Source organism: Mobula birostris, chromosome 1, assembly GCF_030028105.1.
Source record: "Mobula birostris isolate sMobBir1 chromosome 1, sMobBir1.hap1, whole genome shotgun sequence".
Taxonomy (NCBI): Eukaryota; Metazoa; Chordata; class Chondrichthyes; order Myliobatiformes; family Myliobatidae; genus Mobula; species Mobula birostris.
In genome coordinates, this window is record NC_092370.1 from 138,540,039 (window position 1) to 138,562,376 (window position 22,338).

Sequence of the window (22,338 nt, forward strand, 5' to 3'; positions counted from 1 at the left end):
TGTAAAAGTACTCCATCTCTCATTTGCCTCTCTGTTTATTGCTCAGTGTATTTCAGTCCTGTGTTTTCACCTGTTTCTTGCCAGGTTGTGCCAGTGAGTTTTCGTGAGCCTTTCCAACATTTGTATCTGTGCTCTATCTGAATATTGACTCTGCCTGATTCCCAATTCTGGCTTTTGAATTTCTCTGGATGTTTTGATCTCTGCCTGAACTTTGACGCCGGCTTTGTTTGCACCTCGGAATTTGTTACTCAATTAATATCACTGTGTGCACAGTACTGGGTGTGCAATTGGATCCCTGATCCAGCGACCTGACAACTTACATTATTTAGATATACAAGCGTGGAATATGTTCTTCCTGTTGTTTGAGCCGCGTCACCCAGCAACCCCCAGCAACCTCAATTTAACCTAACCTAATCATGGGACAATTTACGTTGACCAATTAACCTACGCAGTCCTTTGGACTGTGGGAGAATACTTGAGAACCCAGAAAAAAGCAACACACTTCACAAAGAGGGCGTACAGAGACTTCTTACAGAGGATGCTGGGATTGAACACTGAGCTCCAATGCCCTGAGCTGTAATTGTGTTGCACCTACTGCTACACTTCTGTCTAGAGAAACCAATAGGAGCAACAAAAAGTATAACTTCTACTCTCTACTCAGTTGTCTCTCAGAATTCCTCCTAAAAAGGATGAATCTGTCAGAATTGTTGAACAGTACATCAGTCAATTGCTGAATACAAATAGGCTTGGTACACCGATGAATGCCAGCAAAATAACCCGGTGGCTGAAATAACCTGATAGTTAGGAAATTGATTGTCATAGTCAATTTTACACCTTCAGACCCATTGGCAGAGCAATTTGAGCCACTAAAGAGACCTCCAGATTGGATGCAATCAGCTGACTTAGTTTTGTTGTTACCTACCTGGAAAGTGTGACAAGCCATGGACAGTAATTAATTTCCTGAGATATGACAGGGTTCTGCTACTCTCCACTATTAGTTCTTCAGTATGCTTATCATATTCTCACAGACTGATTAATATTGTGCATGATACTGAATGTATTATTTGTCATAGATTGTGCAGAATTTGTCATTCAGCATACCTTTAGTCAGAATAATTCAGTTGACTTAAATTCACCCTATTGTATTTAACTTAACTGACCCATTGTGGAAATCTTCCAGTCATAGAACCATACAACATGGAAAGAGGCCCTTTGGTCCAGCTTGTACATGTTGTAACTGTGAATGAAGGCACAGGAGAGATGCAGCTGGAAGATAGAAAAGTCCTTAGTCAGGATACCCACAAGCTGGCAGCCTCTGGAATCACTCAAGGGTGTGAGAAAGTGAGTGAGAGAGAGCAAGAGAGAGAGAGGCTCCCCGACCCAAAATTACAGCACATTTTTGCGTGTTTATAGAACAAAGGTAACAGGACAACTTCAATAGTTACAATGCTTCACTATGCTTCTTTTGAGCATGTATATAGGCATCTGTTAGTCTTGTGAGACCATGGATTTGTGCCTTGGAAGGTTTCCAGGGCGCAGGTCTGGGCAAGGTTGTATGGAAGACTAGCAGTCTCCCCTCCCCACCGATGTTGTCCAAGGGAAGGGCATTAGGACCCATACAGCTTGGCACCAGTGTCGTCGCAGAGCAATGTGTGCTCATTTAACCACTCAGCCAAGGCTCGAACTGGCGACCTTCAAATCATTAGACAAACACCTTACCACTTGGGCACACGCCATTTGCATGTAATTTTTCAAATACTTCAGTCTTCCCACCAATACACCTCAAATGAATGTTAATTACTGTTGTCTCTGAGTCGTATGCAGACATCTTAGGTCAATAGGGTGTTGATTGCATTCATGCATATGCAGACATCTCAGGTCAATTGGGTGTTTCCTGGTCTGCAATTTACTCTAAAATGCAGCTTCAGGAAGACCATTTTACTGAGCTGCATCTTAAATTGAAACTATAATCTGTATTCAGATCTGAAGACTAGCTGCTATTGAAATTAATACTTGCGAGATTGCATATCTCTGGAATATACCTTAATAGCCTAATAAGCAAGTCCCATTACTCAATTTTTGAAATATAGCTCTCTGAACCTCTTGTACTTTTCATGACAGTGTTCAAATGTTGCTTAAGTGCCCACCCCAACCATTATCTCTGATAGCTTGTTCCAAATATGGACTATGATTTCCATGAAGTAGCTGCCCATGATTGTCCCTTTTAAACCTCTTGCCTATGACCTTAAACCACAGTCCTCTTGTTTATACCCCCCACCCAGGTTAAAAAAAAATAAATCTATGCTCACTCTGAAAGTGCTGTTCAAGGTCTTGTATATCTCAATCAAGTCATCTCCCTCAATACCCGTACGTTCCAAAGAATGAAGTACCAGTTTGCTCAGCCTCTCCTTGTAACACAAGCCCCCAAGTCCAGGCAACAACCTGATAATGAACTCAAGGACGTCTGCAGATGCTGGAAATCCAAAGCAACACCTATAAAATGCTGGAGGAACTCAGCAGGTTAGGTACCGTCCCTGGAAATGAATGAACAGTTGATGTTTTGGGCCAAGACCCTTCTTCAGGACTGGAAAGGAAACGGGAAGCTGCCAGAATAAAAAGGTGGGGGTAGGGGAAGAAGAATAGCTAAAAAGTGATAGGTGAAGCCGGGTGGGTGGAGAGGAAGGGATCTGCTAGGAAAGGAGAGTGGACCATAGGAGAAAGGAAAAGAGGGGACTCAGAGGGATGTGATAGGCAGGTGAGATGAGGTAAGAGGCTAGAGTGGGAATAGAAGAAAGGGGGAGAGAACGGGAAAACATTTTTACCAGAAGGTAAACATCCTAATAAACTTTTTCTGCACTATTTTTAGTTTAATGATATTTGTGCTATAACAGATCTCACAAAGTGTAATACTTTAGTGTTATCAGAATTGAAAGCCATTCAACAATCCTCAGCCCACATGCCTAGCTAATCACAATTTTACAGCCTTCTACACTATGTACAGCACTGCCTATTTTAGTATCATCCATAAACATATTAATCATGCCTTGCACATTCGCAATCAAATTGTTTATATAAATGGGAAAAGATAAAGGTAGATAAAGATTAGCTTTATTTGTCACAAGTACATCAAAACATACAGTGAAATGCGTCGTTTTTGCATCAAATCAAATCAGTGAGGATTATGCTGAGCAGCCTTTAAGTGTTGCCACTGTTCTGGCAGCAAGGTAGCGTACCCACAACTCAATAAATGTAACCCAAAGCATATGTGTTTGAAAAGAGGGAAGTAGAGGGAGCACCTGGAGGAAGTCCACCTGGTCACAGAGAGAATGTACAAACTCCTTGCAGACGGCAGTGGGAATCGAACCTGCTGCTGTAAAGCATTGTGCTAACCACTACACTAGCATGTTGCTCTGTTTTCTTTTAAAGAGTAGGTGCCAGCACCAATCCCAATAACACCCCATCAGACAGTCCTCCTGTCTGAGAAAGAACTATCAACTATCACCTACACCTGAGGCAATTATGAATCCGTTCTGCCATTTCCCCTGGATCCTATTCAATCCTAGCCTGCCATAGGGGATCTTATAAAAAGCCTTGCTAAACTCCAAACAGACAGCATCCACTGCCCTATCCTCACCTACCCTCATAGTTATGTCATCATGGAGCTCCAAGGAAATGGTCAGGCACAGCTTCGCATGTACAAAGCCAATCTGACTGTCCCAAATCAGATCCTGTCTTTCTGAATGCTGGTAGATCCTATCCCTCGGTATCCACTGCAACAATTCGCCCAAAACTGATGTCAGACTCACAGGATTGTAGTTTCCTGGCTTTTATTTGCTACTATTTTTTTTAAACAATGGTATATCACGTTCCAGTAATAACAAACCTGATTCTGACATTGGCCACACTCTAGTGCTCTGGAACCTGGCCTTTGGCCATAACTGAAGCCAAGATCTCTGCACTTCCTGCAATAAAGCAAACAGGAAGACTTCAGCAAGTTTGACCAATCTGGAACAAGTGATGCAGCAACATGCTAATATTAAGTGTATTTAGTATGACTGGCATGAAAAGCATTATTTCTTCCTGAATCCTAATGCCAATAATGAGCCATGAAATGATGACTGTGAAGATGACTGAGACAGCTGAAGTGTTCTTTTTACAGCTAAGTAAGTCAACACGTTTGAAGTTGACTATCTGATATGATAATCTCATTTAGCTCTGTTTCTAAGCCAGCACACTGCCAAATGAGCAGACTGATTGTGGGCGGCATAGCAGATGACTGCAATCTGGAACTTTTAGGGCAATTCCTAGCAATTAGGAAATTGGAGAGGACCCACGGTTGGAGATGACAGGATGCCAATGAACAAGACAGGCAGGACTGATAACACTAGGGAGAAGATATCTTTTGGGAGGGCTGGGGAATAGAAGTATGCCAGATTGAGAAGAGGTAAGTTATCAACAATGTTTGAAAAAACCTCCTGGCAGCAACCACCTCTTCTTCATTGCCATGTTTTGTGACTTCTGGAAAACAGGTAGCTTTGTGCACACAACAGGAAAACACTCAGATTATTGCTGCATGCCTGTTCCCAGGCAGGGGACATTTTTTTTTTTCGGGAAGCATGGTAGCGCTGCAGTTAGCACAATGCTTCACAGTGTTGGCAATCACCGATTGGCGTTCAAATCCCGCCACTGTCTGTAAGGAGTTTGTACATTCTCCATGTGACCATGTGGGTTTTGTATGGTAGGGGTATTGAGTTCTGGGCATGCTATATTGGTGTCAGAACTATGGTGACACTAGTGGACAACCCCAGTACAATCCTTGGACTGTGTTTGTTCGTCATTGGCACAAATGATCCATTTCACTGTATGTTTCAATGTATATGTGACAGATAAATCTAATCCTTAATCCTATCAATCTTTTAACATGTTAGTTAATTACCTTGCTTCTTGACTGCAATCAGGCAATATCTGCTGCTGTGAAAATATGGCAAACACTTATTGGCGCTTTGGAAATCATTTTTAACTCTTCTAGGTAGATACTTTTCAATTGTGGGTCTGAGACGGGCAGATTAAATTGTTGGAGCTGTCATCAAGACCATCCTTAGGTGTCGGAGGAGTGAGTTTTAGGGAGAGTTTTGTGAGATTTTTCTGCACCATAAGACCATGAACATAAGAACCGAGTTATCCCATTCAACACATCGAGTCTGCTCTGCCATTCCATCATGGCTTGTTTATTATCCCTCTTAACCCCAATCTCCTGCCTTCTCCCCACAAACTTTGATACTATTACTAATTAAGAACCTATTAGCCTCTGCTTTAGGTTTACCCAAATACTTGGGCAAGTCAGCATGAACTCTACAGATACACCACCCACTGGCTAATGAAATTCCATCTCATCTCTGGTTCTAATGGTGCCTCCTTGTAATCTGAGGCTGAATCCTTCGGTCTGAGACTCCTCCATACAGGAAATATCTTCTCCATGTCACCCTCACCAAGTCATTCACACCCTGCTTAAAGAACGTTGACTGGAATCTGGTGCATGCTCTGTGCATGGCCTGACCAGTATTTTGTACAGTTTAATTGTAAGTTTGTGTCTTTGTGGCGGAACTTAAGTTGCATTCTATGGATTCTCTTATGTGATTACACTACTCATTGATGATACAAGTTAACATCAGCCATATTGTGTTGGAGCCTTAAAGCATTAATCTAGGCACCTTATTGCTTTTTAAATGGGAAAAAAAACAGGAGAGGAGTTCATTTCTGGTTTGTACCTCTTGCAACATACAGAGATTCTGAGACACGTTTTTATGGTTGAGGTGACAACATCTACAGAAGCTGCTTCCAATTTAGCCTGTTTTAGATCTTGAGCACTGAAGAGCAGAGATCACTGCATGCTGGGTGGCTGAACTGTATGGATAGCGAGATTGAAAGTCAGGGGGTGCTGGGGGTGGAGAATTGAGGTGAGGGAATCTTAGTTAACAGACAATAGTGAAGGTAATAGGCAGCTATCTCTGTAGCCATAGATGTTCCCTTCCTCATGCTGGGGTCAAATAATGCACAGAACTATTGAAAGACATTCTACAGGAGAGGATTAACTGTCAGAGGCTGTGAATCACAGTACAATATAAATAAAAAGAAAATTACCTCTTTTGTTATAACCCCTGAATTACTTCTGGTGCTGCATGCTAATAAATATGGGAATTGAAGGGTAGGTAAAATAAATGTATAAATATAAATAAAAAATACCTTTATTTGTCACATGCACATCAAAACATACAATGAAATGCATCACTGTGCTGGGAATCCAGCAAGTGGTGCCACATTTCCAGCACCAATAACTTACTAAACCTAAACACAAGTCTTTAAATGTGGGAGGAGACTGGATCATCCGGAGGAAACCAATGCAGTCACAGGGAGAACATACACGCTCCTAACAGGCATTAGTGGGAATTGAACCTTGACCTTACATTTAGCACTGTTATGGTGTTACCTTACCATTACACAACTCTGTCAAAATCTGTGGCTAAAGCGTTGGAGCAGGTGGCAGGTCTTTATATTTCTAGATCACTGCCATGATTTCTGTAGTATCTGGAAACTACATGAACTGGATAGATTGTACTTAAATCATAACTGATTCATCATCCTTGCAGGGAGATGTGAGAGGCCGCAGATGCTGAAGCTGGGAGCAACAATCTGCTGGGCGAAATCAATGGGTCAAGCAGAGTTTGTGGTGGAGAAAGGAATGGTTGACGTTTTGTGTAGAAACACTGCATTCTTACAGGAAAGTTTGCTTATGCTGTTGGATGGGATTTGAACTAATTAGCCATTGGAGTGGGACACAGAATAGTCATGAAGTTGATGTGTGGGCTTGGTGGTGGAGGGGGACAATGTAGTCAAACTCAGAAGGAAGACTAAGTTAGATAGGAACAGTGCACACACAGGGCTTAAAAGCTCATGGGAAAACACAGGGTAAATGACATTTATTTTAATACCAGAAGCTTTACTGGTAATAAAGATGAACTGATAGAGTTGATGATCAAACTGGAGTATTTTATTGTTATTATGGAAACTTGGTGGAAAGAAGGAAAGGACTTCGAATCTTCAGGTATGGTGTGTTGGAGGCAGATAGAAGAAACAAAAGAGGAGGTGACTTTGCAAAATTGATTAAGGAGAGCAACACTACAGTGAAGCCTGTTGTGAATTAGCTTCAGGCAGTCCATACACAGATTATTGGTGTCATGGTGGAGATGAACACTAATGGTGGGAGGGAATGTTGGCTTACATTTACTCAAAAGGACATGAAATTACTGGTCATTGGGTGAAAAGACCCAGAGGCCTATGCTGGCTGGAATCAGAACCCTGTGCTTTAGCTCTTGGTAGGGTCACCCATGCCTAACAGGTCAAAGGGTAGAGGCTAGACTAAGAGTTGTCTACTGGTCCTCTAGGTTCGGAGGTTCAGCTGACAACCCTGACTGGTCAAAAAAAAAATCGATTTGGAACCAGCAATGAAGTAACCTTCTGTATCTGTGTGTGACTGCATGGACAATCAGAGATGGAGGATCTTCAGCGCTGCTCTAAATGCCAGTGGAGAAAGGGGCTGTAAATAAGTAAGTGGTAAGTCAAAAGAGGATATATGAGTGAGTTTAGGAGCACAAGAGGAGGATGATCACATTACTGGAGTACACTATAAAGCTCCAAACTTTTACTGGGAGATAGAAGAATGGACTAGGAGGCAATTCACAGAAACTTACTTACAACCTGTTACACCTCTGACATTTAGTGTAGCAGTGAAAGTCCTCCATTTCTGTCTGTCCTTGGCCATCTTCTCTATTGTGCCCCACGTTTGGTTCAGGATCTTTGTTTCTGCCTCTGCAGTATGGCCCCAATTTGTCATTGGACTTGCACAATTTTTCCACCTTCAGGGGTCCAATGAAATGCACTCTTGATGATGGAATTGCCCTGTCTTCTCATCACGTGCCCAATCCATCTCCAGCGCTTCCTCATGATGATTGTGGCCATGTCCTCTTGATCACATTGAAGGAGTAGGGTCTGGTTAGAGATCTTTCTTGCCCAGAAATACAGAGGATCTTCTGGAGGCTAGTGCTGTGAAATGACAATAGCTTGGCAAGGTTGCCGTCTGTCATGCACCAGAACTCCAAACCATACTAGGGCATGGACAGAACACAGAAAGCAGTGAGAACAATGGGATTGAGTAGGAGGGGATTTCGGCTTCTTAACTGTTAACTGGGATTGCCTCAGTGTGAGGATCTTAGAGGGGATGGAGATTTTAAAGAGGAGAGCTTTTTGAGCCAGTATCAACACAGGCTGCAAGAAACTTCCCAACAGAAGAAGGCTTAGCAAATGGGCCTGTAAAAACTATGCACTGTATTGCAAGCCATAACATTCTGTACTTTCCTATCATGACCATCAACACAGAGCTGTAGTAAGCTGTGTACGAAAGCCCAGATCACACATTAAACTGCACTGGCATGTGAAATACTGTAATTCTGATCCCAATTAGCAAATAGAATTACTTCAACTGTATATCTCTCTGTACTGAGGAATAGCATCTCACCAAAATACTCAAGGAAAAGCATTTCCTGTTGGGATCTACATTCAACAGATCTGAAATGAGCATGGAGTTCAAACGTATCTCGTGAGGACATGCAAGTTTAAAATGAAAGTAAGTTGATTATCAAATATTAAATTTATTATATGTCACCATATACTTTCTTGCAGATATTTGCAGCATCTTGTTTAACTTTGGTCCATTGAGTGAGGGTTGTCACTCCCTGGGCAGTCTATTCTTGTACAATATCTTTCCAACCTCCTCCTTGTTGGGGCTGGTAGGCTTCATCGAAAAGCTATGAACTGGGAGACTCATCTGATGTTTCAGTGACCTTTTGAATACATGGGGGGATGTGCGGTTGGTGAATGTGAATATTGAAGCATTAGCAATTTAATTTCCTTGTACCTCAGAACAAAAGACTTTGCTAATTAAATCCTCAGAGAACGCATGGTTATCTGTTTTTACTAATACTGTGGGTGAAAGTTGAACACATTTGTTCATGGAAAGAGTCCAGGGTTTACACTCAGAGGAAGTATTCCCTGTATTACAAGCTGACGTCAAGAGGGGGGTCAATCAGACTGGAATGAATGCTCCCAGATCCAAATATCCTTTATTTTTATACTATTTCTTATTCACTCCTCCTCAACGTCGCACTCAGTCTACCCTGCATGCAGTGTGTACGTAGAGTGAGGTGAGCCCTTTGCAAGCTCAAGCTTCAGCATCTATGTGCCACATGAACTGTCTTACTTCCACCCCTCATGTGCTTACGTGAGCTGTGAGCAGTTCTTTCTTGATCTTAAATGTACAATGGCAAGCTTCCACCTGGAGTTTATGGGATTGCCATTGGGCTGGTAAACAGGAATGTATTTACTATAAAGCAGTACCTGCAAAATGCTAGGGGAACTCTGCAGGTCAGGCAGCACCTATGGAAAAGAGTAAACAATCAATATTTTGGTCCAGACACTTAAGGACTGTGAAGGAAGGGGGAAGATGCCAGAATAAAAATGGCCTCAGCTTGAAATGTTGACTGTTCATTCTTTTTCTTAGATGCTGAGTTCCTCCAGTGTTTTGTGTGTGTTGCTTGGGATTTTCCAGCTCTGTACCAACTCTGAGGAGATCTCCAACATGCTTATCCCCCTGTTATGTATTGCAGTGCACCAGAGCCATTTCACTGTTCGCTGGATGTGAATAAATCTTGAAGATCAACTCAGCTGCAGAGAAAGTCCATGCCAGTAGCCCATTTGACATTAGCCATTGAACTTGTGCAGGTCTGGATTTGACTCTCCAGATAAGAAGTGGTCTGGTACTTAGTATCAATACAACTTGTATCAGAACCTTTAAGAAGTTATAAATTACATTAATGTAACATGTGCAGATTAATATCACTGTACGTGCCTGGAAATACAAGCAGAGCAGCTAAATGTATTTAGTGACTGGATTTTAAAGATAAAAGGAATTAGCTTTATTTGTCATATATACATCAAAACATACAGTGAAATATATCATCTTGTGTCAAAGCAAATCAGCAAAGATTGTAGCAACACACATCAAAGTTGCTGGTGAACGCAGCAAAGATTGTGTTGGACAAGTGTTCAAAGTTTAAAATATATTTACTATCAAAGTATGTATACTTTATACGGCCTTGGGATTTGTCTCCTTACAGGCAGGTACGAAACAAAGTAATCCCAAGGAAGCCCGTTCAAAACAAAAGAAGAACGTCAAAACACCCAGAGAAAAGAACAAGTCATGCAAATACTAAAAGCAAGCAAACAGCATTCAGAGCTGAAGTTCAAAGCCAGTCACTGCAGCTGATCCAGAAGTCCACCAGCTGTAGGTCACAGCCTCGGTCTAACGTAGAGATGAGCCATACTTCCGGTGCCATTATAGCAAGCACACTATTCACTAACCCTAACCCACGTGTCTTTGGAATACGGGAGGAAACCAGAGCACCCAGAGGAAACCCACACAGTCATGGGCTGACCGATTGAACTCCTGATAGACAGGATTGAATCCGATCTTACAGTTAACGCTGTAAAGTTTTGCACTAATTTCCATGCTAGGTTATCATAATGCATGAAAAAGAGCCTTGGGCAAAACAATTCTTATCCCAATGGTTACCTCATTAAAGTGGGTACCTAATCATTAAACACAGAGAAAAGATTCTGGATTCAAAGTAAATTTATTACCGAGGTGTGTGTGTAGTATACTTCCCTGAGATTTGTCTTCTTCACAGACAGCCACGAAGCAAAGAAACACCACATGCACAGCCTCAGTCAAAGTAAAACATCAACCCCCTGCCACATGGAAAAAAAACAAATTGTGCAAGTGACAACAAAAGAGAAACGAGTGAAAAATACAGAACGTAAAACATTAAATAAAAAGTGTCCTGGCATATTGAGTTCAGCTCAATGTTCATTATCTGTAGGCCGCCCCGATTCAAAATCCCCCAAAATAGCAACAAAAAAAAGGAGTGACCAGAAAACATAGTGGGAACTACAGAGTCCAACCCACAAACCGCAGACTCAGAACCTCTCCCACAGAGTCCAACCCGCAAACCGCAGACCCAGAACCTCTCCCACAGAGTCCAACCCGCAAACCGCAGACCCAGAACTTCAGCATTAGGAGAGAGAGAGACCATTCAAATGCTGGAACCATCCTTTGAGAGCAGGGAGAGAGATGGAGAGAGAGATTGTCACACACAGATATCTTCCTCCACCAGCAGCAAGCAAGAGGCTGTTAGGCAGCACCAAACTCAAGTCTACAATAATTTCTATATTATGGTTTTGTAATTCATTACTTTATGGTAAAGCCCTAATTTTTTATAAATGCCATGGAGTGAGCATTGAAATCTTACTGACTTATTACTCTCTTTCTTCTCCTGTCTTTTATATAAATCAGGAAGTGAAAGTTCCCACTGAGAAATCCATTTCATTGTCAAGAAGACAAATGCCTTCATCAATCTGTTTTGATGCCAGGTGAAATATTTTATTGGATTTAAGGCACACATTGACAATTAGTTCTTTGATGCAGAAAACAAGGTGTATATTGATGCCAAGGATTGAGGCCCGAGGGTCAATCAAAAGTACATTAACCAGAGCCCTTAATCTGCAAATCTGTGTAAGTCTTTTGGAAAGCCGAAGTCCAAAGTCTGTGAGTCTGAGTCTGAATTCATGTTGAAGGCCAATGTCTGTGAGTCTGAGTTTGAATCCACTGGAGGCTGGAGATCAAAGATGGCGTACCCTGGAGATGAAGAACTGTGTAACAGCACGTGCACGGATGGGTGTGTGGGAGGAACTAGGCTTGTTTTGCTGTTGTTATTTTGTGTTCTGTTTTGTTGTATTCTATGCTGTTTTGCCGAATACCCCCACTAGTATTAAAACTGATTAATGAAGGCATTTGTCTTCTCTTCAGAGAAATGAATTTGCCGAGCATTGTGGGCACACTATGTTGGTGCAGGAATGTGTAATGGCACTTGTGGTCTGCCCCCAGAATACCCTCAGGTATGTTGGGCATTAGTGCATCTCACAGTATGTTTCAATGCACAAGTGATAAGTAAATTTGAATCTTGAATATTCCACAATGTGTTCACTGCCTTGTCACTTCACTGTCATTGCCTCATGACACAAGACATTTTGAGGAGAAACAGGTGATCAGATCTATCCATCCAACAATCACCTCTAGAAGGATGAATTTAAGGCACATATTAATTCTAAGTGGCTACATCAGAGAGCAGAACAGTAATGGACACTTTTTCAGATTGGATTACATTATAAACAGCCCATCCCACCACCTAGACTTAATTTCCTAGTTCCTCACCTTTGTCTCTGGAAATTGAAAATGACAGCAGTTCAAAGGAATACTCAGCCCTATAATCATAACTTGAAGAGGCAAAATAAATAAAACATATTTTTCTTTTTTCCCGTAACTACATTAATATTTAGACTGAAATAACTTAATTAATGTTGCATTTGATTAACATTTCTGTTGTCTACTGGAAATGCAAAATATGATTATTTAAATCACTATGCAATTTTTAATTGAAATATATTATGCACAATAGTATAAAACAAAGATGCAATTTAATCATAAATATGTAAACTAAATCTGGAAACTCCTAATGTTTAATGTCCGATGTAAAATCTCTACATACCTAATATTTCTAACTCAGAGCATAATTGAGTACTCTAGTGGTGAAAGTTGAATGCTTATAAATTAAGTTGGCCTTAAATGTAAAAAAGATGCTTGGAATCATCTTTATTTAATGTAGTAATTTTTCAGGAAATACTTTTACCTATTTACTTGCATTTCTAATGATGTCACCTTTATCAGAACATCAGATAAGTATGTCAGTCTGCCTACAATGTACGAACATGCTGTATAATACCAACCATTTGAAAGCATTGTCAAACCTCTTTGTGAACCCACTTGGGCAATCAGTTTAGTGTCTCTGAATCAATGAAGCACAATGGGCCTTGTAGATGTTTCATGTGTGATTATGTCAAGTGCGTTATTTTTGTCCTTTTCAAAGTAGTCAAGAAGTATACGAAGTGACAATTTGAGCTCGAGTTGACGTTCCGGCAATATGTTGGATATTACCATGGTATTTTCTACAATTCGAGAGGATTAAAATGTATTTGCTGTGAAAAAAAGTAATGGATCAGTGATTATACTTTTATGCATGGAACAGACTCATCAGCTAACTAATCTATGCCACCCAAGATAATCCCATCCTGAGCTAATCCCATTTGAATGCACTGAGCCCATACCCCTCTGAATCCTTGCTACCTATGAACCTGTCTAGGATTTGTCCACCTTTAAGTGCCTCAACAGTGCCAGCACCTCTTCTGTTATAATATTGATATTGTATGTTTCAGGGCTTTATTTTTCTCTTCCCTACCTTGCTTGACATTCTCCACAGTAAATACAGTTGAGACATACTCATTTAAAGCCACTTCCTTTTGCTCAACACATAAATATCCACTCTGATTCTTAAAGAGGTCCTATTCTCTCTCCAGTTGCCCTTTTGCTAGTTCCCAGCTGTCCTTACATATGCCTGTTTCTTTTTCTTGACAAGAGCCTCAAAATCCTTTGTTAGCCAAGGGTTCTCTCATCCTGGAAGTCTTCCCCTTCACTGTAATAGGAACATGTTAGCACCAAACTTCCCCTATCTCCCACTCATCGGGCATCCCTTTAACTGCTAATAGATTCCTCTAATTAACATGTGCATATTCCTATCACCATCAAAATTATCTTTGCCTCAAGTTAGGACTCCAGCTTGTCGACTTGTCCTTATTTTTCTGTAACTATTCTAAAAATAATGGAGTTTATGTCCCAAGGTGTTTCCCTACAGTTACTTCATCCATTTCCCCTGCATCATTGTAACTATCGAAAGTGTATTGTTTCACCTACTGTTACCTTTGATCTTAAGGGTATAAAAATGTGATACAATTTGTGTTTGAGAGACTTTATAGACTCTACAGAGAATGTCTCCAGAAGAACATTGGTTGTCATGATGAATTAGACTTCAATATCACCAGGTTCATATCCCTCTGGTGACTTAGATCACAGTCACAACACAACTTGTATGACCTCACCAGCCATTTCTCCCAGGAATATTTTCTCTGACTACTACTGTGCTGTTCTCCCTAATCAAAATGTACTCCAGAAACCTGAGCTGCCAGTCTTACTCATCCTTCCACATGTTTCCATAATAGTTATGATATCAAAATCACATGCATCGTTGTGCCCTACCCTCACCTGCCTCACCTGTCAGACTTCTTACTTTAAAGTAAATGCAGGTTAGCCTATCAACCCTTCCTTGCTCCCTGTCCTGACCCTGCCTGGTCCTGACTACTGAACTTGCTCACTTTAATTTCTTTATTTGACCCTAAAGCATTAAGACATAGGAGCAGAATTTGTCCATTGAGCCCATTTAGTCTACTCCTCCTTTCCATCATGGCTGATAAATTATCTCTCTCAACCTCGTACTTCAGCCTTCTTCCTGTAACCTTTCATAAGCTATCAACTTCTGCTTTAAGTATACCCAATAACTTGCCACCATAGCTGTCTGGCAATGAACTCCTCAGGTTTACAACCTCTTACTAAAGAAGTTCCTCCTCATCTCTTTCTAAAGTAGAGGTTCCCAACCTTTTTTTTATGCCATGGACCCTGACCATTAACCAAGAGGTCTGTGGATTGCAGGTTGGGAACATCTGTTCTAATGAGATATTCCTTCTATTCTGAGGCTGTGCCTTTTGGTTTTAGATTTGCTTTAACTTTCTCATGTGCCACGTGCTTACTTTGGGCCTCGTCCCTTGCCACACTAGTTTAAACCCCCTTGACTAGTTTAACTACCCCCCCCCCACCTTTTCCCTAAACCTGTATTGGTCTCCCTCCAAATCAGATGCAACTTGTCCTTCATGTCCAGGTCCCTTTTGCCCCAGAAGAGTTCCCAATAGTCCAGGAAATCAAATCTCTCCCTTCTGTTCCATCTCCTCAGACACACTTTCATCTACCCTATTTATATCCCCATTACAGCATGGAAAGGAACTTACAACAGTTCAAATATGAAAAATTTTACTGTTATGCAAATTATCAATGACCATTAATCAGTTCCTCTCCCTGGAGAGTAGTAGAAAGTGGAGGCCCATCCTTTAGGAAAACTGGTATTGGGGATTTAAAAAAATGTCAAACTCTGCTTTTGTTTGCATTTAATTGCTACATTTTTTGGCATCTTAATCTAATCATTATCATTGTGTTTCACCTGATACTGAATTTACTCCCTGGTTTACCTTTTTCTCAGCCATGGCAGAGTTTATTTGTCAGCCCCTCAGTCTTTGAGGTTAAGCAGATGCAATATTGGACCCATCATTCACCAATGTCCCCGATGCTGGGTAGCTCTCACTTTATCATGATTAGTTTGCACTCCAAGCAAGAAATTGAGCAGATTAGCTTTCAGCTGAAAGGTACAGGAAAAGAAATCAAGCAATCACACTGCAAATTCATCTCCTATAAATCTGGCCCCGCAGGTTACTGATGTTCTAGTGTTGTATGGTGTTTTTAGTTATTTGTATTTTAAATTATTCTTTGCTTTCTTTTATAGAAACTGGTCTGAGATCTTGCTTCAATCCCCGGCTAACTTTCACTTAAGATGTTTAATTATTTTAATTTGTCTCCAAGTCAGAATCAGGTTTAATATCGTTGATGTATCAAGTGTTCAAAGGTTCATTTATTATCAAAGTATACAACTCGAAATTCTTCTTTTCCAGGTAGCCATAGAACCAAGAAAGAAAAGAACGGCAGCACTATCATCAACCTCCAATCCCTTCGCTCTGCACAAAAAAAAATGAATGAACACAGAACAGGCACATCGACCCCCACATCCCCTCTTCTAGCACACAAAAAATAAGGAAGTTCTATAAATATGTTTTTCTTGCCTTTTATGTTGACAGGAACATACAAACTATGTACTCTCAAAATTTCACACCTGCCAGAACTTTTCTAATACCATCAAAGTTGACCTTTCTCCAATTTAGAATCTCACCCCATGAACCAGACCTGTCCCTTTTCCATAATTACATTGAAACTAATGGTATTGTGATCACTGGATATAAAGTGTTCCTCTACACAAACTTCTGTCACCTGTCTTGTTTCATTTGCAAATTGGAGATCTAGTATTGCATTCTCTCTCATTGGGATTTCAATGTACTGAGTAAGGAAACTTCCCTGAACATGTTTGGCAAACTCTCCCATCCAGCCCTTTTACAGTATTGAGTCTCAGTCAATACGTCATTCATTCATTCAGGTGCCTTGCTGTTCGGCGTGGGCGATCATGTCTCTCCATCTATCACAGTCCCTGACCCTTTGAATTGTAGTTGTTGCCTCCCCTGTTTCTAACCATGATGTTATTCCATCTGTCATTTTCATTCTCTGTCTGCCTCTGCTTCTTTTTCCTTCCAGCCTTCCAGTTGTAACTAAATGTTCTAATGTCTCTTTTCACATGATGTGCCCAAAGAATTTGATTGCTGCTTTCTGATTTTTTAAAGTAATGTATGTTTTGTTTTCATCCTCTGTAGAACTTCTTCAATGGTTATCCTGTCTATATACGGTATGCATAGCATTCTTCTGAGAAACCACACCTCTGCTGCATTGATTCTTTTTTCCATTGCATTTGTGATGGTCCATGACTCGCAGCCATACATCAATATAGGAAGAATGTAGCTGCTGAGAGTTCTAACGCGGATGTCAATTGCTATTTTCTTGTTCAGTTAGGATGTTTCTTATTTCTGCAAATGCTGTTCTTGCCATTGCTATTCTTGCTTTTATGTCTGTTTTGTATTTGCCATCAGATGTTACCCATGATCCAAGGTACTTGAAGATGTGAACTTGTTTCAGGATTTCATTTCCCAATACGATCCTATAGTTTGGGATATCAGGTTTCATTGATATTACCATTACTTCAGTTTTCTTTTTATTTTAGGTTAAGCCAAGTCTTTTGCTCTCTGTGTTGATGGTAGATACTAGTTTCTGTAAATTTACTTCACTGTTTGCTATCGGTACTGTATCATCCGCATAGTGGAGATTGTTGATATTGCATCCTCCTATACTTATTCCAAGTAGGTCTTGTATGGTTTTAATGATGTTTTCACTGTACAGGGAGAACAGGTCTGGTGATAGAACACAATCCTGTCTGACTCCTCACTTTATTGACTGATATTCACCCAATCTTGTTGTCTATCCGTATGGCTGCACTTTTTTGCCAGTAGAGATTCCTGATTATTCTTAGATCTTTTCCGTCGATATTAAAATCTTTAAGCATTTTCATGATGACTTGGTGTTTCACTGTGGCAAAGGCTTTTGTGTAGTCAATGAAACAGAAGTATGCGTCTTGTTCTACTTCTATTGACCTTTCGATAATATTCCTGAGAATATTAGTGGCGTCTGATGTTTTCTTGCCTTCGACAAAGCCTCACTGTTCTTCACTGATCTCTGATTTAATTTTTTTTCTTATTCTGAGCATGATGATTCTAAATAGAATTTTTGTCAATATGCGGAAAGTTAAAATCACCACTACCTCAACACTCTGTGATCTCTCTGCAAATTTGCTCCTCTAACTTCCCCAGCCTGTTGGGTGATCTATAATATAACTCCATTAACATGATCGTACCTTTTTTGTTCTTCATTTATACCCATAAAGCTTCACTAGACAAGCTCTCCAGTCCGTCCTGACTGAGCACGGCCATGACATTTTTCCTAACTAGTAATCATCCCTCCCCTTTTAATCCCTCCTGCTTGATCATGTGTGGAACCCTGGAACATTGAGCTGCCAGTCCTGCCCCTCCTGCAACTAAGTCATAATGGCTACAATGTCATATTTCCACGTGCTGCTCCATGCCCTAAACGCATCCACCTTTCCTAGAATACTCCTTGCATTAAAATATATGCACCTCAGAACATTATGTTGGGAGGGGAGGAGAAGATGGCGGCGCGACGCAGCCTGGGCGGCCACTCTGAAATGATATTGTATTTGTTAAATAGGTAGCGTGCACAATCCTGATTTGATGGAGACGGACATGAAAAGCACAGAGGAATATCTGGAGAAACTTCTGAAATGCCTGCTTTGCTGCCGCTGTTACTGTGCGATCGAGAATCTCCGGAGGGGAAGGCCCCAAATCCTCGGCTTTGCCTATTGCCTGTTGCCGGGGCCGGGGTTGAAGCACTCGGCAGAGGTGGTGCTCGGTGCTCAGTGTCGGGCGGCTGGTCGGAGGCTCGAAGTTTTTGGACGGACTCAAGAGTCAGCTGTGGTCGGGTGTTTCCAGGGTGCTGCATCAGCAAGTTTGCGGCGCTGGAAGCTCATGGCAGGAAGAGAGTTTCTCTTCCTTCTACCGTCTGTGTGAGATGATGGGACTTTCAAGAGACTTTGAGACTTTTTTTACCGTGCCCGTGGTCTGTTCTTATCAAATTGTGGTATTGCTTTGCACTGTTGTAACTATATTTTTTAATAATGTGTTTTTTGTCAGTTTTTTTAGTCTTGGTTTGTCGTGTGTTTCTGTGATATCTTTCTGGAGGAACATTGCATCATTTCTTAATGCATGCATTACTAAATGACAATAAAAGAGGACTGCGTGTCCTCATAATCTAATCTAATCTAAACTTTAGACATTTCAGAGTGAGAATCCTCTTACGTTTCTGCACCATACACCATTATTTGTGCTGGTGCCCAACCTAACTGCCCATGCAGCATTACCAAACCTTTCCACTAGGTTATTAGTCCCCCTCCAGTTCAGATGCAAATCATCCCTTCTGTACAGTTCTTACTTTCCCTGGAAAAGAGCCCAATGATCCAAAAGTCTGAAGCCCTCTCTCCTGCAGCAACCCCTTAGCCACATGTTAAACCGTTGTTGTCACCAGCACTATACTTATTATTGATTGGAACAGCCACAGGGGTACTCTGCTCTGGCGGGCTATTCCCTTTCCCTATCCTGACAGTCACACAGGTACCAGTCTCCTGCAGTTAGTTTAGTGGTGACTGTAGATTCTATCTATCACTTCCTCCTTCTCCCATATGAGCTGAAGGTCATTGAGCTGCAGCTCCAGTTCCTTAACACAATTTCTAAGGAGCAGGCAGTCGTAGTTATCAGGGAGACTGCAGGTCTCCTAAAGTTCCTGTATCTTACACAAGGAACATACCATTAACTCCGGACCCATTCTTAGCACACCAGCTCTGTACTAACAGAGAGAAAAAACACTTACTGGAAACTTACTTAGAGTCTGCATTTATGCTTGCTTAAACCTGTTCTTGCCTAAGCCTCCTGAGCCAAAGCCGGACCAATCTAACACAGCCCCACTCCAAAAATGGCCACTCTGCTTATACGTCTTTATTGGCTCAAATAAAACTCAATCCCAACATATCTCTAAATAAATAAAGTTCTGAAATGTGTTGTTTTTCAGCAGCATTATGTTAAAACTATAAATTATAATAAGGAGTATGCATATAACAATAAATAAGTAGTGCAAAAAGATAGGAAAAAATAATGGTAGTTTTCAAGCAGGGGTTCATTATCTGTTTTGAAATCTGATGGTGGAGGGGAAGAAACTGCTCCTAAAGTGTTTAGCGTGTATCTTCAGGCTCCTGTACCTTCTCACTGATGGTAGTAATAAAAAGAGAGCATATCTTGCATGATGGATGCTGCCTTTTTGAGGCATCATCTTTTGAAAATGTCCTCGATGGTGAAGAGGCTAGTTCCCATGATAGAGCTTTTTCTGATCTTATGCATTGACTCCTCCGTTCCAGACTGTGATGTCACCAAACTCCTATTGACATGAGGTGATATCATAAGTAAACAGTTCAATCATAGAAGAGCCATAAATCACGTCATGAAACAGCCAAAAACCTTCCTGTCCGAGGTGCTATATGTCCCTCTGCCATTTGATCTTCAAATTGCATTAGTTCAAAACAAATTAAGCCTCAATCTACACTTTGCAAACAAATACATGCAGAACAGGTTAGGGGAAAAAAGAATACCTTCTACTTCACAAACACATGAAGATCAAGCACAATGCTGATTAAGTTTAAAATATGAAGATATGTGTTAAGTGGAAAACGATTGGTCATTTTATAGACCAGCTCAGTATTAGTCACTGAAGAGGATAGTCGCTTATTTATTGGAGCTAACCAACATTTGCTTCCATTGACTTTGGTCGAATGTGCTTTGGAATACAAACAGTGGCTAATAGTCCCATATGTACTTATCACAAGTGACTGTGGATAAATTTATCACCCACTCACACATATTAAACCTAAAAAACTGCAATGTAAGCATTTTCTAAGAAGTCACATTCAGAAAAAAATGATGAGCACATGTGAACAAATTGCAGTCATTACCTGCAAGGGCAGATGTAGCTTCTCCAGGCGAGAGATCAGACAGTTGGAAGAATGACTGAGTTCAAAGATTAAATGTTCTTTAAAGATTAGCTTCATTTGTCACATGTACATTGAAACATGCATCAAATTAAATCAAAGCAGTGGGAATTGCAAGTGTTGTTACCCTTCCAATGCCAACATAGCATGTCCACATCACAGTAAACCTAATCTGCACGTCTGGAATGTGAGGGGAAACCGGGGTCCCGTGCAGTCTCAGGGAGAATGTACAGACTCCCTATAGACAGTGAGAGGAAACAAATACCAATCTTACAGCTGGCACTGTAGACAACTATGCTACCATGCCGCCCTCAAGAAGGTAACGGAGAAAATACCAGGAATTACCATGGACAAAGAAAGATATGAGACAGAAAAATAATACTGTGAAAGGATGGAAAGCAGAGCATTGAATCATTAAAGTAAACTACAACATAGGAAAGCAAATAGCTGAAAATACACAGAAATCAGATACCATCTGTGAAGAGAATTTCAGTGATTCAATTCAATCAAAATGGAAAAAGTTAAGGGCTAAATATATGACTGCAAAAAAGTTAGGATAGGAGGAATGAATAAAATTGAAGGTTTATTATAGGATATTGAGCTAAAACTTAAACTATGCCTTGCACTCAGATGCTGCTTCATTATTTCCAGCAACTCTTTTATGTTTCAGATTGTCAACATCAACAATATTTCATTTTTGGATTATTTAAAGTTCAAAGTACATTTATTTCCAAAGTATGTATACATTATACAATCTTGAGATCTGTCTCCTTACAACCAGCCACAAAGCAACTACCCGAATCAGAATTAGGTTTATTATCGCTGACATGTGACGTGAAATGTGTTAACTTAGCAGCAGCAGTTCAATGCAACACATAATCTAGCAGGGAGAGAGAAAATAAAAAAAATAATAAATAAATAAGTAAATCAATTACAGTATACATATATTGAATAGATTAAGAACATGCAAAAAACAGAAATACTGTATATTTTAAAAAAGAAGTGAGGTAGTGTCCAAGGGTTCAAACTCCATTCAGGAATCAGATGGCAGAGAGGAAGAAGCTGTTACTGAATCGCTGAGTGTGAGCCTTCAGGCTTCTGTACCTCCTACCTGATGGTAACTGTGAGAAAAGGGCATGCCCTGGGTGCTGGAGGTCCTTAATAACAGATGCTGGCTTTCTGAGACGCCGCTCCCTGAAGATGTCCTGGGTACTTTGTAGGCTAGTGTCCAAGGTGGAGCTGACTAGATTTACAACCTTATGCAGTTTCTTTCTGTGCAGTAAACCCTCCCCCGCCCTCCCATATCAGACAGTGATGCAGCCTGTCAGAATGCTCTCCACAGTACATCTATAGAAGTTTTTGAGTGTATTTGTTGACATACCAAATCTCTTCAAACCCCCAATGAACTGTCATGCCTTCCTTATAGGTTAGGTCCTCAGAGATCTTGACACTCAGGAACTTGAAACTGCTCACTGTCTCCACTTCTGAGCTCTCTATGAGGATTGATATGTGTTCCTTTGTCTTACCCTTCCTGAAGTCCACAATCAGCTTTTTCCTCTTAGTGATGTCTTAATAAACCCAAATGAATCCATTAAAATAAAGGAAGCTGTCAAACACCTAATGTGCGGAGAGGAATAAAAACAAATGGTGCAAACAATAAAAGTAAGAAAATAGAATGCAGAACTGAAGTTTTATGAAGGCAGGCATCACTGTAGATGGAGCAGGCTTTAGCTCAGCGTAGAGCCAAGTAAACATTGCAAGACCACAGACACGAAGCCAGGCACCTCTGCAGCCAGAGAAGGTCGCAGCCTCAGTTCAGCACAGAGCCAAGTAAATGTCATGAAGCAGTGGG

At 40.8% G+C, this 22,338-nt stretch overlaps 1 protein-coding gene across 1 annotated transcript in view; it reads left to right on the forward strand.

The window, feature by feature from the left end:
- The window catches only part of LOC140191760 (uncharacterized), a 40,683-nt gene extending 21,223 nt beyond the window's left edge, over nucleotides 1-19,460 (forward strand). The window contains exons 3-4 of the mRNA XM_072249517.1: nucleotides 10,230-10,396; nucleotides 18,104-19,460. Of these exons, the coding sequence (XP_072105618.1) occupies nucleotides 10,230-10,396; nucleotides 18,104-18,462 (526 nt within the window). The 3' untranslated portion in view covers nucleotides 18,463-19,460. The remainder of the gene's footprint in view (nucleotides 1-10,229; nucleotides 10,397-18,103) is intronic.
- The last annotated feature ends 2,878 nt before the right edge of the window (nucleotides 19,461-22,338 follow it).